This window comes from Leguminivora glycinivorella, chromosome Z (assembly GCF_023078275.1).
Source record: "Leguminivora glycinivorella isolate SPB_JAAS2020 chromosome Z, LegGlyc_1.1, whole genome shotgun sequence".
NCBI classification, from domain to species: Eukaryota; Metazoa; Arthropoda; class Insecta; order Lepidoptera; family Tortricidae; genus Leguminivora; species Leguminivora glycinivorella.
In genome coordinates, this window is record NC_062998.1 from 3,763,624 (window position 1) to 3,779,053 (window position 15,430).

At 42.4% G+C, this 15,430-nt stretch overlaps 1 protein-coding gene across 4 annotated transcripts in view; it reads left to right on the forward strand.

Moving 5' to 3' along the window:
- The window catches only part of LOC125240419 (casein kinase II subunit beta), a 29,843-nt gene extending 20,554 nt beyond the window's left edge, over positions 1-9,289 (forward strand). For 3 of the 4 annotated variants that reach the window (XM_048148302.1, XM_048148304.1, XM_048148305.1), the window contains exon 8: positions 8,776-9,289. In XM_048148302.1, coding sequence (XP_048004259.1) covers positions 8,776-8,798 — 23 coding nt within the window. In that variant the 3' untranslated portion in view covers positions 8,799-9,289. The remainder of the gene's footprint in view (positions 1-8,775) is intronic. The other variant, XM_048148303.1, reaches the window with a different exon arrangement.
- The last annotated feature ends 6,141 nt before the right edge of the window (positions 9,290-15,430 follow it).

Genomic DNA, 15,430 nt, shown 5'->3' on the forward strand with positions numbered 1-15,430 from the left:
TACTCTTTCCAAGCTGTAAGGCTGTAAATAAACGACGGAGACACGTAAAAAATATTGTAACATATCCGTACGTAGATATTGCTCTACATTTATTACCTTTTCATACTTTTTGATTGGTCAAAATCTCGCGCTTAAAGGTGGATTTTTTCCCGAAAAATACAACTAAAAAGTCATTCAGGCAGGCAATTATGGTCGCGCGATAAATGATCAAACATCTGGCCGTCCCTATCGCACTTACTAATAGTGCGATAGGGACGGCCTGATATTTTATCGTCTATCGCGCGACCATGCTACCCGTGCAGGGCTCTTAAATACAGGTAAGATGTTAACGACAGTTGTATATATTAATTTAGACGAGACACTGTCATTCATATTAAAACTTGCTTTACTTATAGCTTCAAAAACTCATACTTTTGCTACACAAGTACTCTCTCAAACGCGCGCGCATACCAATAGCGGTCAACATAAAGTTACAACCTGGCATAAAAGAGTAGAAATGTTGCCACTTTTAGTTTCTACTCTTATATGCCAGGCTGCCAGCCTGTAAGTATGTTGTGGAGTGTTATAGTGTTCAAACTATATTGACCGAGGTGGTCAGTATTACTGACTACTGTCTGATCGCAGAAATTACCTCTTAGCCATAATTTTCTTTCGAATCACGACTACCCGCGTAACGTAACCTTAGTACTTAGGCAATACGAATCAATATGGCAGAACACTACAATAGTACAGTAGCGGAAAAAAATCTATCATACTGGTTATGTATCGAAAATAATGAGTCGAAAATTCTTAAAATTAAATTCTTATCAAGAAAACAACTATTGGATCATCATTACAAATATGGATTTGAATACTTACGAGTCTTAGGACACACTGCACGTGGCCCTTGGGCAGCCACGAGAGCCTGATGCGGAGTAGAGACTTCACACACACCGATCGCGTATGTTACTAATATTGAACTTCTTATTATAAAAACACCAAATAGCGAATCCTGCTAACAATATAATACAGATGGATGGATTTATCAATCCCAGAAGTCGTTGGTATGAAAATTACACCACATCACTATTATACTATTTGAGGCCCGCAGAGCTACCCTGCATAACTCGGGCATACGAATTGTTTTAAAAATGAACCTTCAGTTGCCGTATAATAGCCGTTTTTTAAAAATTAATGTAATAAGTATGCAAATGTGTCCCAAAAAATATGATAGATTATTTTCCGCTACTGTATCTATAGTGTAGTTTATATTTTCGTAATAGGCCCTCAGGATCAGGCCCCCTTGATTGCAATTGGCAGAAATTAAGCACTGAAATTGCCTATGGTATAAACACTGGTGCTTAAATTTCTGATGATTCCAACCGATGTGCACTTTAGTAATTGTTAATGATATGATTGTTCGTGTCGTTGTATGCACTTATGAAAATGAGTGAAACGGTGTCCAAAATGAATGCAAAATATTTATGTAATTTCCAACTAGATTTGTAGGGTCTTATTTTTTTCGTGTCTGACAAGAGCAGGACCAAATCATAATTTTACAAGAAATAGAAAAATTTAAATAATGACACCGACAGTAAGCCACCAAAATAAACTGTCGTAATACGGATCATGATATTCCGCGTCTAAGATAGACAAAACATTTAAGAAATTGCGGTAAATTTAGTATGTATATCCTTTGAAAATCTTCATTGCCATATCCTAATAAATAAACGAAATTTAGAATAAAATAATAGTGTCCGTATCAGTGGCGGAGCGTCGATACAACTCGATTCCCAACGGGTTCCCTAAAATTCTTTAGTATCTGTATAAGTCCATTCAAAACAGATGCCAAAACCACTCCGGCTTTACCAACGAAAATTTTCACGCTCGCCACTGGTCCGTATTTATTAACCAAATTAAGAAATGCATTAATAAAATTCCAAGCAACTGGAGTTTTTTTGTGATAATTTAGTTACCCTAGTTCATACTCACAGCTAAATGTATTACTCTTCCACGGCCACACCGGCGGCAGCCCCCCACGGTGCCCAATGCCCTTCGTGGTAGGTAACTGGGCATTAACTCGTTAATCCATTAAACGTTAATTAATGAAGTTAACTTTCCGATGAACGGATTAACTTTTAAGTTAACTTTAAAAATGTTAACGGACTCGTTAACTTCCGTTAAATTTCTCCCGGTCCGTTAATCGTTAATCCAACACGGCACGCGATAGTTGCGCCGCGAAAAACAGGTTCTGAACGCTATTATAAAAGCCCGAAGTACGGCAATTCCTAAGATTTACCGGTAAATCCTAGGTTTTACCGATTCCGATTGCTAAAAGCCCGAAATATTACTTAAAGAAGTATTGTTATATGTTCACTTCGCTTCGCTTCACCAATGTTGATTCGGCGAATCCTAGGTTTTACCATGGCGACTGTATTAGTGTCAGAGCAACAAATTAGAGCCCAATTTACGACCACATTCACTTCCCAGCAGAACTCTCCTAGCCTCTATCGCCCCGACCTTGTAGCTCTCCTGACATAGCTCTCGGCAGTAGCTCAGGTCACAGCCTTCTACATCCAGCCAAAAATTCTTTCTAGACACGCAGGGGCTGTGTATGAAAATCGGGTAGCTTTGGCAACCCCAACGGTACAGGAAATGACCATACTTCCAGTGAATCCCTACAGTCACATTCAATTTTTTTTGCGTGTTAACGGATTATCGATTAACTTTAACTTACGTTAAATTTGTTAAAATGTATCGCTTTAACGATTAACGAAGTTAACTTTTTTAGTAACGGATTAACGATTATCGAAGTTAACTATTAGATTAACGGTGCCCAGCTATGGTGGTAGGCGCACCAGAGTTAGGCCCTGTAGTATGTATCTACTAAGCCGCTCCTTATTCTACACACATCTTATAGATTGCCATCCTAGGCCCTATCCTGCCTTTTCCCCGCGTAGTTGTTAATGAGCAGGGCCCGTAACTTTCATGCCGATGACATCAATTTGACGTCACGCTGCTTATAGGTGATTCAAATAGTTTTATTGTAATAATTAATCATTATTCATTAATCAATTTTTATCATGTACAAATGACTTCAAAAGTAAGCAATTCATACGTGGAATAATTAATACCTACTTGATACGTGAAACGAAAAGGAAACAAGTTGTTTCGTTTTAATAATTTATTGAAATATGGTAAAAAATATATTTAATAAAATGAATGTAAAAAAATAAACAACTAATTTAATTTACTTTTCACGTATCAAGTACCTAAGTATTTATTATTAGTTTTGCATGATTAAAATGATTGAAGAATAATGATTAATTATTAAATAAAACTCTTGAATCATCCTATATGCAGAGTGACGTCAAATTTATGTCATCGGCATGAAAGTTACGGGCACTGTTAATGAGCTTAGTAGGTACGAGTGTGAACTAGGGTACGGTTTTAGGGTATAATTTATTTAGATAATAATAATAAATACATTTTAATCGTGTTTGTGCAGTCGTTGACATAATTTGATAATGATTATTAAACATTTTCGTACGTCATCAGTTTTCAATTATAATTTATGGTATAATTCTGAACGTGATAGAAAGAAAAAGTAATTAAAACCAGTGTTGTAAATTTCATGTCATGTCTGTAAAATATATCATATTTACGCCGTTTTGCCTATAAAAGTCAAATCTATAATAATGTCTAACTACTCCCACTATACGAAAGTAACACCAATATGTCTCTACTCTATAGTCTGTATATATATTATATCTACTTATCTATTACTAACTCTACCTTATGTATACATAATGTCTAGAACTTCAAACGCATTTTATCTAAAATAATGTCTACTCTTTTTAATCTCACTAAAAGCTCGGCCACACACGCGCGTTTTGCGCAGTGTTAGCAGAGGCGGTGCGCCAGACGTAGCCTATTATAATTTGCAACTGTAAACTTCTAATACCTAACTATTGAATGACACATAAGAAATCAAAACAACAATTTGGAATAAAACAAAGCTAAATGGTTAAACATTTAATCCAATTCAGACAAGTCCGCTCACAACGCGCGCTGTGTTATGTGTGACCGCGCGAGCGTATTCAGAGCGGATCGGCGGCGCATGCGCAGGCTTTGAATACGCTCGCATTCCGCTACGCTATCAAAACGCTCGTATGTTTGGCCGAGGCTTAAGTGTCAAATACAAATGTGACAAATATGTTGGCTCGTAGTAAGTACGTGTTATTTACAAACTATGTCAACTCGAAGTGTGTTAACCATCATGAACTCTTAAAAGGTTTACGACGGTGTTTTATATAAATATATAGGATTAGTATGCTTTCTCGGCCACACTTATTGCTATCCGTAGTCTAATTAATACGGTGTAGTTCTAAATCCACTAATTGACGCATGTGCGGTGATTTAATAATATGATTGGGACTTGACGTTTTGCTGTCAGAAAGGCCTCAGTATCGCCGCTTGGCGAAAAAAAAACTATTCAGAAAACACTCATTACTTTATTAACCTATCAGACGTTAAAACTGTTAAAATACAGACAACATATATTGTCATTTTTGGGTCAACGCGTTATAAAATAGATATTCAGCTAGCTATTATTCTGCTTTAGACACCGGGCCAAATGGCGTAACAGTTGAGCAATAACAGTAAATACACCTGCCGCAAATATTGTACTGTAATAGTCTTGTTCCTGTATATGTATAACTATTCTGTACACAAACTTAGTTTAAACTATCGTAGGCTAGTTGTAATAGGCTCCGTTGTTAGAAAATTTAACTAAGTTCGTTTTAGAGATCACCGTTGGTTAGAGCAAGCTAAGTTACCAGCGAGTTTGATAACGCCGTCAGCCGTAGACGTAGCCTGAGGATTTTAACCCTTTTCCGGGTAAGAATACGATTTAAATACGATAGAACTAGAGTAATTTCAACTATAGCATCCATTTTAAGGTTCAAGTTTAATTGAACTTCGGGGAAAATTTTATGTGTCTTCAAATAAATGGTTAAAGTAGGATTCATTTAGAATTGTGGATATTTGGGAAAACCCTAAAGATTGGTGTTGCCTGGAAAAGGTTTACGTAAACCTGAAAAAGTACCTGCTTCCGTCTATTAAAACTAACTTTGTCGCTTGTCGATGTTGACATGCTATACCTTTTTGACGTGGCGGGGAATAGGTTAATGAGAAGTTTGACATGCCACACTTTTTTATTTCAAATGCTATGCCTGCATGAACATGGATAGGCATCATAAACGCTGCGAAAATTCTCAGCCTTAGTGTGCGAACTGTACGGACGGATATAGATGCAAAATATATAGTTTTCATTCCATTTTAGCAGCTCATTAAAGATATACTTTGCATTATTACAGCATTTACCCATTGAGTTTTCGAGTATAGCTAGTATAACAGGCGTGTAAGCGATGACGTGGTCAAAATGATCTAAACACAACTTTAATTTTATTGTTAACCCTTCTAAGACCAAAGACGTCATACGCGCGCCTACAGCGCTATATTAACCTTCGTGCATTCCGACAAATTACATGGTGACCCCATACGATAGGCGTGGCGTTCAGAGGGTTAAGATGATCAGTAGTGCGTGTGGAGATAATTTTGACACCCCGCCTGTTTCTCATTTCTATACGGTGACTACACTAGAATAGAGCCCTAATGCGGTAGTTTAATGTAGGTGCATGCTAAGGTATTTATACGGCATTGCCCATTACAGACAGAATAACCAATGTATTGTAGAATTGGGACGGGCTGGTATGTTACTGTTTTAATTACACATACATTTCGATGCTCACTGAATTTTGAATCCAGTTCACACCATATTTTGATAATTTATGTTAGCGCCATAACACACGCTCTTGATGCTACAGCCACGGTAATACACGACGCACTATGGGGCGAAACGAAGAAAAAGCGGACATTCGTACTTTTTTGCGAAAAACAAATTAAAAAAAATACTATTCGATATGAAATAATATGGCGAACAATAAATGTGCTATAACATTTTTCAAAATAACGCATATATGTATAAGGCAAAAATAAATAAAATGTGTTTTTCTTGTATGGGATCCAAATTTAGGTGCCCTGTTTCAGGGAAACTATGAGTTACCTAGACTAACGACCTTCAGAATGTTATTTCCCTACTTTTCTAGAGTACGAAATGATAAACAACTAAGTTTAGTAGGCGCCACTTTGTCTTCTTAGTCCAATCAAAAAGTCATCAAATATCGACATTTTACTTAATGCCTTTTTCGTAAACAATTGACGTTTTTTTGATACTTTTATGCTAAAACTAAAACAATGAAATAAGAATTTGACAATTTATTGGCTCGTTTAGTAAAAAAATATTAAATGATAAAATTAAAAAATATAATAAAAACAATTATTCATTATCTTCTAATGGCATTTCAAAAAGATGACTATGTTCATCTACCTCGTCCATATTATTTTCAATAACTAATAATTCCAACGCTTCAGGAGGCAGCGGCTTAGTTTTTTAGTCAATCTTGGCCTCAAAAATGATGTCTGAGGATCAGAAGATATCAAAAAGTTCTTTAAGATATCTTCATTTGTGTTTATTCTGCTACATTTTCGAAAACCCTTATTTCTTGCTTCTGATGCTTCTTCCGATAATTTTTCTATAGATTGCATACCGAAATGTTGCACCACAAACCCAATACTTAATCTGGGACTCAAAGTCGTTAGATAACAATCTACAATTTTAGTAAAAAAGCCAATAAATTGTCAAATTCTTAATTCATTGTTGTAGTTGTAGCATAAAAGTATCAAAAAAACGTCATAAGTTTACAAAAAAGTTGTCGATATTTGATGACTTTTTGACTGGACTAAGCAGACAAAGGGGCGCCTACTAAACATGGCTGTTTATCATTTCGTACTCTAGAAAAGTAGGGAAATAACATTCTGAATGTCGTTAGTCTAGGTAACTCATAGTTTCCCTGAAACAGGGCACCTAAATTTGGGTCCCATACAAGAAAAACACATTTTATTTATTTTTGCCTTATATTTGCGTTATTTTGAAAAATGTTATAGCACATTTATTGTTCGCCATATTATTTCATATCGAATAGTATTTTTTTGAATTCGCTTTTCGCAAAAAAGTACAAATGTCCGCTTTTTCTTCGTTTCGCCCCATAGTGCGACGTATTTAAAATACTTATTTGACATCCAAAATGAAATACGGTTATTTGGATAAATACATAATTTCTCTTTACTTATCATATCATGTAGTCAGGCATTAAGCCTGCGATACACATACCTGCAGCTTGCACGACTGGCATGCTAGCAGCGTACAAAATTACTGACATATGAACTGACATGGCAGTTGTGCCAGCTACGGGCATGTGTATCGCAGGCCTTATTAAGCATGTTAAAACGGTTCTATACCTTGGCCACAGTAGACGCGAATAGTAAGAAAATCTAATTAAGACTAGCACATGTAAGTTTTTATTTTTATATACGTTACGACTAGGCTAATTGTTCTATTATAGTCGCGTTGTGTTGATTATGTTCCGTTGTATTAGTTCGGATAATCAATAAATATTTTAACTGTAGATGGTTTTTTATTGCTATCCGCTTTTAACCATGTATTCCTTCGCTGCCATTGTAAGCTAGTCGCCACCTAATTATTTTATTTGTCTCATAAAAGCACGTAGATAATCTAGGACGAAAATATACACAAGTTACCACTGGAATGTAGTAAATCAAGACAAAAGTCAAGATATTTCCTTATCTATCAATTCACTCTAAATAAATTCCCTCTATTTTATTCCAAATCATTTCGTGACTCGTGAACTAGGAACTAGAACTTTCCTTTCCTCTCCCTAACACTCAACTTTTGCCTAACTTCTAGTACCTACTTAGCTTAGCTTTCTAAAATAAACCTGACACACGCCAATCTCGGAGACCTGACGAAAAACTAGAAATCGTGACATGTCAGGGATGTCTCGGTTTTCTCTGGTGGTATTCCGACCTGCGTTTTAGGACTGTTAGGTAGGGCGTCATTGGCGTCAAAGCTTCTATAAAAGTCATCACGTTATCAGAAAAATGGTTTAACATTTATATCCTGTTAACAACCTAACAGACCAGAGACACAGAAATTGGTTAAATCTTGTATAGCTCACCCAGCTTGTTTCCTTAAAAATGGTGAATGTAGGCTAATATCTGCGCTACAAATATGTACGCGCAAAAACATCTGACTTTTTAACCCTTTGAACGTCACGCCCGTCGTATGTGGCGCGTCATTAAGGGTCGGTTGCACGAAACCGTCTGTCACCGATCGATTTAGCATCCGCAATTATTTTTTGTAAGGTACGGGGGGCAAATCTCAGCTTGGCAGTGTAACTAATCCATTTTTTCCCATTATTACACTACGATGTTGACTTCTACATGTATCCTACTGAACACGCCTACCCTACCATATATAACCGGTGGACACTCTAAGTATTTAATAATTCAAACATTGTAAAACGTGGAAAAAATGGACTAGTTACATTTGCCCCCCCCCCCCCCCCCCCAGTCGAGATATGCCCCGCTGTACCTTATGGGATTTTCGATACTTTTGCTGTGTGACGTTGACTTGTATGCCAACTGTGATTGATGCAACTTGCTCTGAATGATCGAAAGCTATAGCCCCGCGTGTCAGTTGACGTCATTGGCGGTAAAAGGGTTAAAAGTGTCACATACTTGTTGGTTTCGGTATGCCGAGCACCTGGTGAACGCGTTCAATATTGTCATTTTTGAACGGAGATTTTTTTTCAGCAGATCCGAAGATCCCAAAATGATCGTTACGAGATGAAGCGGTGACCTTCGTCCCGATGCTGACCCGCAATCACTGCACTATGCTACATATTTTCCTATTTAAAATAAAAACGTATAATATAGACGGTCAAGCAAATCTATCACTAAAAAGCGCGAATTTCAAGTTATGCACGATACCTTCGCCCCTACATTTACAGTGATATGGCTCGTCGATGATTCCGCCAACTTCAAGGTTTTATGAAGCATGCACGCGCTTTATGAAGACAATATATTGGCTGGTGGAGCACTACAATTTTTAATTTGTCGCCATTTTTAACCGACTTCTATTTAGTGACAATTTTTGCTTGACCATTTTATTTAAGTACTGTAAATCCAAAGCAATGGTGTTGAGAATTTCGTAGATTACACATTAAAGTATTCCGTGGATTACACTTTCCCACTTGATGTCTGTTATTGATAAATTAAAATATAAATTTTATTTATTTTTAATACGAATAAATTATAAAGTTGGTTAGTTTTTTTTTTTAATTTTTGCGATGTTACCTCATTTTACTTGTCTTGAGCCATTAAGGCTACTCATTTTACTAGTCGAGATAGCGCCAAGAAATCCAAATCCTGAGGCCTAAGTTTCCCTCGAGACGGGACCCGGGACAAGGCACAAAGCCCATGTGCACGTGCAACCTGGCAAGAATTTTGAGACGCAGGGGCTCCGATAATATTAGGGGTTACTAATCTGCAGTCTTCAGCCCTTTTGATAGTAACACAGTTGCATAAAATGGTCTCGTGTCAAAATAACGTCCTTATTATACCAGTGTAAGGACGTCCATTACGCACCGCCGCAGGACATGCGTCTCTTTTAAGTGTGGCCGGTCCCTTAGGTTACGGTGACTGATTATCATCAGGCGGGCCTTGTGCTTGTTTGTATAAATTTCTAGTATAGTCACAGAATATATAATAGTACAAGAATAGTACTTAAACTGCTTTAGTTTACTTAAGCAAGCGCCAAAATTCCGAAATTAGACCTACTTATGATCTAATTTCGGAATGTTAGGCGTACGTATAAACCACGAGAAGACTGAGTAACATGCGACGGTAGGTACAAAGTAGGTCGAGGTAAATCTGAAGATCTACATACAATCACGCCTGTATCCCATAAAGGGGTAGGCAGAACACATGAAACTACTAAAGCTTCAGTGCCACTCTTGGCAAATAAGGGGTTGAAAGAAAACGAAACTGTGACATTGCAGTGACAGGTTGCCAGCCTCTCGCCTACGCCACAATTTAACCCATATCCCATAGTCGCCTTCTAAGACACCCACGGGAAGAAAGGGGGTGGTGAAATTCTTAACCCGTCACCACACAGGTAAACATGATGTATGTGAAGATCTACATGTTAGATATACCGTGTTTAAAGGGTCTTCAAATATAAATAACTAGAATAGAATATAATTTTTTTAGAATCAAATTACATGTGATAAGAAGTCTACATTCGTGTAGGTACAGAATGCCTTGCCGTGCGGTGCTGCTCTGCATAAAGTATTGGTGTCCAGGCTTCTCAGCAGGAAAACTAAAATCCGAATTTACAAAAACAGTGGGTGCGGATCTGCACCAGCTCCAGGTTGAAAATAGATGATCGGGTCCAGTGGCGAACAGTCGTCTTGGAAGCTATGACACACAGGGTCGCAGATAAGTACAGTCAACCAATTGGAACCCTAGGCCACTCTAGAACCATGTCAAAATGACACTATGACATAGTTCTACAGTGGCCTAGGGTTCCAATTGGTTGACTGTACCTATTAGATGGGTCTGTATTTTATAAACTGCTAACTAAAAAATAATTTATGGACTAAGAGCCAGAGCCGTCAGACCTTCCTCATTTTCTCAAGGATGAAACTTTGGATATGTGAAAGAGGCGCGTTCCTAGCAAACATTCTAATCCGTGTAGGTGAACCCGTACCGTACCATGCTTGTAAGAGTGAGATCAGCAGTTCGCAAAGTTTGTACAATAACCTAACCACAAAATTAAAATTTTGGAAAAACCCCCGACCGCGACATAGTAACCGATTTTCATGAAACATGGCTAAGAACACTCCCGACTAACTTTTTTCAGACAAAAAAAATCTAAATCGGTTCATCAGTTCGGGAGCTACGATGCCACAGACAAACAGACAGACAGACACGTCAAACTTATAACACCCTGTCGTTTTTGCGTCGGGGGTTAAAAATTAAGGAATTCCTATTTTGTTACAAAGATTTTTTGTTGGATTGAGATTTTAGTAAGTTTTATTATTTGTGCCGTTTGTATATCCGAGGTCTTTATAGAGAGAGTACGTCGTAGACGTCGCATCGGACCGATAGATGGCGCCATCGTTCGTTGTAAGTCGCTCCGGCGTCTCACCGCCGCGATGTTGGTAGTCCCGTTTTTCCCCACCTGCAACACAAGGCCCCCCCGCGCCCCGACTCGCCACCAGCCACCCGCATTGTTTCGTCGAACGCCGAAGTGACCGGTTGTCGCGTATTCCGTTCGAACATTTTTACAGCATGGTGTCTCGAAATTAATCTTTTAGTTTCTATTTCCTTGTTATTTCTGGTCAAACCAGAGTTATTCGTGTTTTTATTTAAAAAGTGGCTTATAACGTTTCGGAATTATGAAATTTTTCAATTTCATCCGTCAATTCTTTCTTCCCTTTTAATTTGCGCTCGTTCGTCTTGAATAATGAGATATATTATGCCTCGCTAGCGATCATTATTCGTCTTTCGGGGTTCTCACTATAGAAATGAACGAGCGGTGCTTTATGATTCTACCCACTTTTTTGTAAGAAAGTTCCATGCTGCAAAAATCGTTACCGTTAATCAGTTTTCTTTTTAAACTATTCGCATTTCCGAGACTAAAGTAGGAAGTGTTATCCGCGTATTAAAAGTTTCGCGCGAGAATATAAGCGGTAACGTAGGTAAGTTGCTCCGCCGGGGACCACGTGCTCCGGGGACCACGTGCTGCGCGACCTGCGGGCTGCGGCGGCGGCGGCGGCGGCGGCGGCGGCGGGCGCGGTGGAGGAATACCGCGCTTCAAGGAGGTTTGAATTTCTCCGACGAATGGGTGAGCAGATTCATATTATTTTAGAAAGAATATGTTCGGTTTCCGATTCGGTGCGGAGGCCCCAAGCCACGTGTCGGCGCCGAAACTTACTGTAGCGCTGCGATAGCGCCGCTGACCGCGGCAGTGTTGTCCGCCGCGTCGGCGCCGCCGAGGTTGCGTAGAAGTTGCCTCCTCGTTAACGATGGCCATCTCTGCGGTGCCGCCGAACAACGTTGTGGCCGCCGCATAGGCGTCGCGTGCGACGCTGTAAGTATGTCTGCTGCTGCCCCGACGCGAGCGCCGTGCCGTTAGTGAACCCGTGCGCGACCACCTTCTGCCCCCGCCACAACGCCGCGAGCCTGCTGAAGCTGTCCACCAGTATCGCTGGCCGCCACGCTTATGCTGGCGCCTCGATGGTGATGCAGAGCGTTCGTCTGCCGTGACAACGCCGCGATCCTGCTGAAGCTGTCCACCAGTATCGCTGGCCGCCACGCTTATGCTGGCGCCTCGATGGTGATGCAGAGCGTGCGTCTGCCGTGACAACGCCGCGATCCTGCTGAAGCTGTCCACCAGTATCGCTGGCCGCCACGCTTATGCTGGCGCCTCGATGGTGATGCAGAGCGTTCGTCTGCCGTGACAACGCCGTGATCCTGCTGAAGCTGTCCACCAGTATCGCTGGCCGCCACGCTTATGCTGGCGCCTCGATGGTGACGATGCAGAGCGTTCGTCTGCCGTGACAACGCCGCGATCCTGCTGAAGCTGTCCACCAGTATCGCTGGCCGCCACGCTTATGCTGGCGCCTCGATGGTGATGCAGAGCGTGCGTCTGCCTTGACAACGCCGCGAGCCTGCTGAAGCTGTCCACCAATATCGCTGGCCGCCACGCTTATGCTGGCGCCTCGATGGTGATGCAGAGCGTTCGTCTGCCGTGACAACGCCGCGATCCTGCTGACTGTCCACCTGCTGTAGCTGTCCACCAGTATCGCTGGCCGCCACGCTCATGCTGGCGCCTCGATGGTGATGCAGCGAGCTCATCTGCCGTGACAACGCCGCGATCCTGCTGAAGCTGTCCACCAGTATCGCTGGCCGCCACGCTTATGCTGGCGCCTCGATGGTGATGTAGAGCGTTCATATGCCGTGACAACGACGCGAGACGCGACCCTGCCGAAGCTGTCCACCAGTATTGCTGGCCGCCACGCTTATGCTGGCGCCTCAGTGGTGATGCGGAGCGTAATACTGTTAACCGCTGCACAGGCGTCGCAATCCTTCTGCTGCGTCTGCCGTGACAACGCCGCAAGCTACTTGAAGTTTTCCACCGGTGTCGTCGGCCGACACGCTCATGCTGGCGCCTTGATGTCGCCTCGATCGCACGAGGTAAGATTGCAGACGCGGCGACCTTCATCGCGCCACCGAGCGCAATACTGCGGCTGCCGCGAAGGCGTCGCTAATTTTCCTGCCGCGTTTGCCGTGACGACGCCGCGAACTCTGTTGATGCTGTTCACCGATGTAGCTGACTGCCACGCTGGCGCCGGTGCCTCCCGCGCTGACGGCGGCGACCTCGAGAGGGCCACCGAGCACGATACTGCGCGACGCGACAGGGCATCGAGACGCCTTTCGAGCTGACGACGGCCGTCTCAATCTCACCGCCGAACATAACAGCGTCTGCTGCAGTGACAAGCTGGTAAGATTGCTGATGTGGGCCCTTGGTGCTGCTAGCCGCCACGCTGATAACGCCCGTCGCGCCTAAGATGTCACGCTCACCGCGAACACTGTCTTCCCCTACAATGGTGCCACGACCACGACTATCCAGGCTCCGTCTGCTACGGTATCGTTGCAGACTCTGTTGCTGACCAGGCTGATACTACCCTCCAATGTGACGCCGGGCGCCGCTATCAGCTGACATCCCGTACACTATGGTATCCACTCTTCTCTTTCCAGTTCCCGTGAAGTACTTTGACAGTATTTACACTCTATTTTGACCAAGGACTCCTCCGTCGCCGAAGTGAGAACAGATAAATTCTTAAGATGCTACGTCCTAACGTGGTTTGGAGACCCATAGTTGAACGAGGTAAGACGTCAATAACCGGACGAGGAGCCGCACTGCTGCGAGGGTGTCCTGACGATGTTCGCGAGCTATCTAATCGGAGAGGCGCCTCGCGAGAAGACCCTGTGATTCCTGTACATCGCTCATTGTGTAGGTCAAAGACATCGTAAAGGTTTGCGGAATTAAAAAAAAAATCCCTTTCAGAATGTCCAGATCTGAATTCGAGCCAGCGTCCTGCATCCTGAGCGTGCGTCTGTTTACCGGGCGGACACCAAAACCGATCGGCAATCTGGCCGCGGGGGTTCCAAGTACACGACGATTTCCCGGAGGCTTGTGGCGCCCCCTGTCCATTCGAGAGGTTAACTTATTCGCCGAGCCTCTAATAAACAAATTGGGAAAAATAAACCTGCTTCGCCTTAGTGAACTTCAGATTCCAGCTCAAAGCGAAAGGGGCCAGGAACTCAGGAGTACTTCAGTAGTTATCATCTGGCTCGACTATACTCAATTAATATAGTGCTTGATTCGATCGTAGAACCTGATTTCATAAATTTCACAACTTTCGTGGTCTACAGAGGAAGGTTGCACCGCTGCAGTTTCCAGCATTACCTCGTACAGCTGCCGATAGCTGTAGGCCAATCGCCCCTGTTTTGCTTGCATCTGCAGCCCGATAAGACCTTCAATAATCGGAACATTGTACGAAGTAAAGCTCTTCCGATGGAGAATAATCTTCAACAGGCGGTGGCGCTGGCGACTGAAGTGACATGCAGCCGGCTTAAGGTTCGCATAGCACTATATGCTATGCACAGTTCAGTTGTATGTTATGTTATGCTGTACGATGGCAGGACTACATCTCTTCTGGTACGAGTAACTACGACAGTAACTGCTGACTCCAACAGACTGTCGTACGAGGTCAGTATGCACCCCTGGGAGCCAAGTAAGTGACCTTCGGTGACCTCGCCTTCTTCTGCTTCGCCCGTCATCGTACCTCTTCGTCTGCGAGATGATGTATGCTTCGTATGAGAGATGCAGGGCCATTACGCCGTACAACGGTACGTATTAAGCCTCCGCCACACATAAAGCGCATTCCGCTTCGCTATCAGCGCGCTGAATGCGCGTGCATTCCGCTCGCGTCCCGCGCGCGTTGCGCTCGCTATCAGCGCTCGTTCGTTCCCGCTAGCGCCCACTGGGCGCAACGCCAGCGTTAGTGCGGTGCACCGCCATTATTGCGCTCCGCCTACGCTCTTAAAGCGCGCATGTGTGGCGGTGTTAAATTCACCCCTTGACCTGCTACCACGACGTGTTCAGCAACCACCAGCGATGCGACACTGACGTCTCCACCTCTCAGTCTACTCTGTCGACCTTCATTGCACGAAGTAGAAATCCGTCGCATCGGGTTTTGGATTAGGTAATGGATTACCCTAAGAGTCAATGACTGACTTAAAGAAATCGACTGATACCTCCGTCCAGTGTAGTAGCAATCGACAGCGCTCGTACTTTTCATCTTCTAGGCTAGTCTTACCGAGCGATCGGTATCCT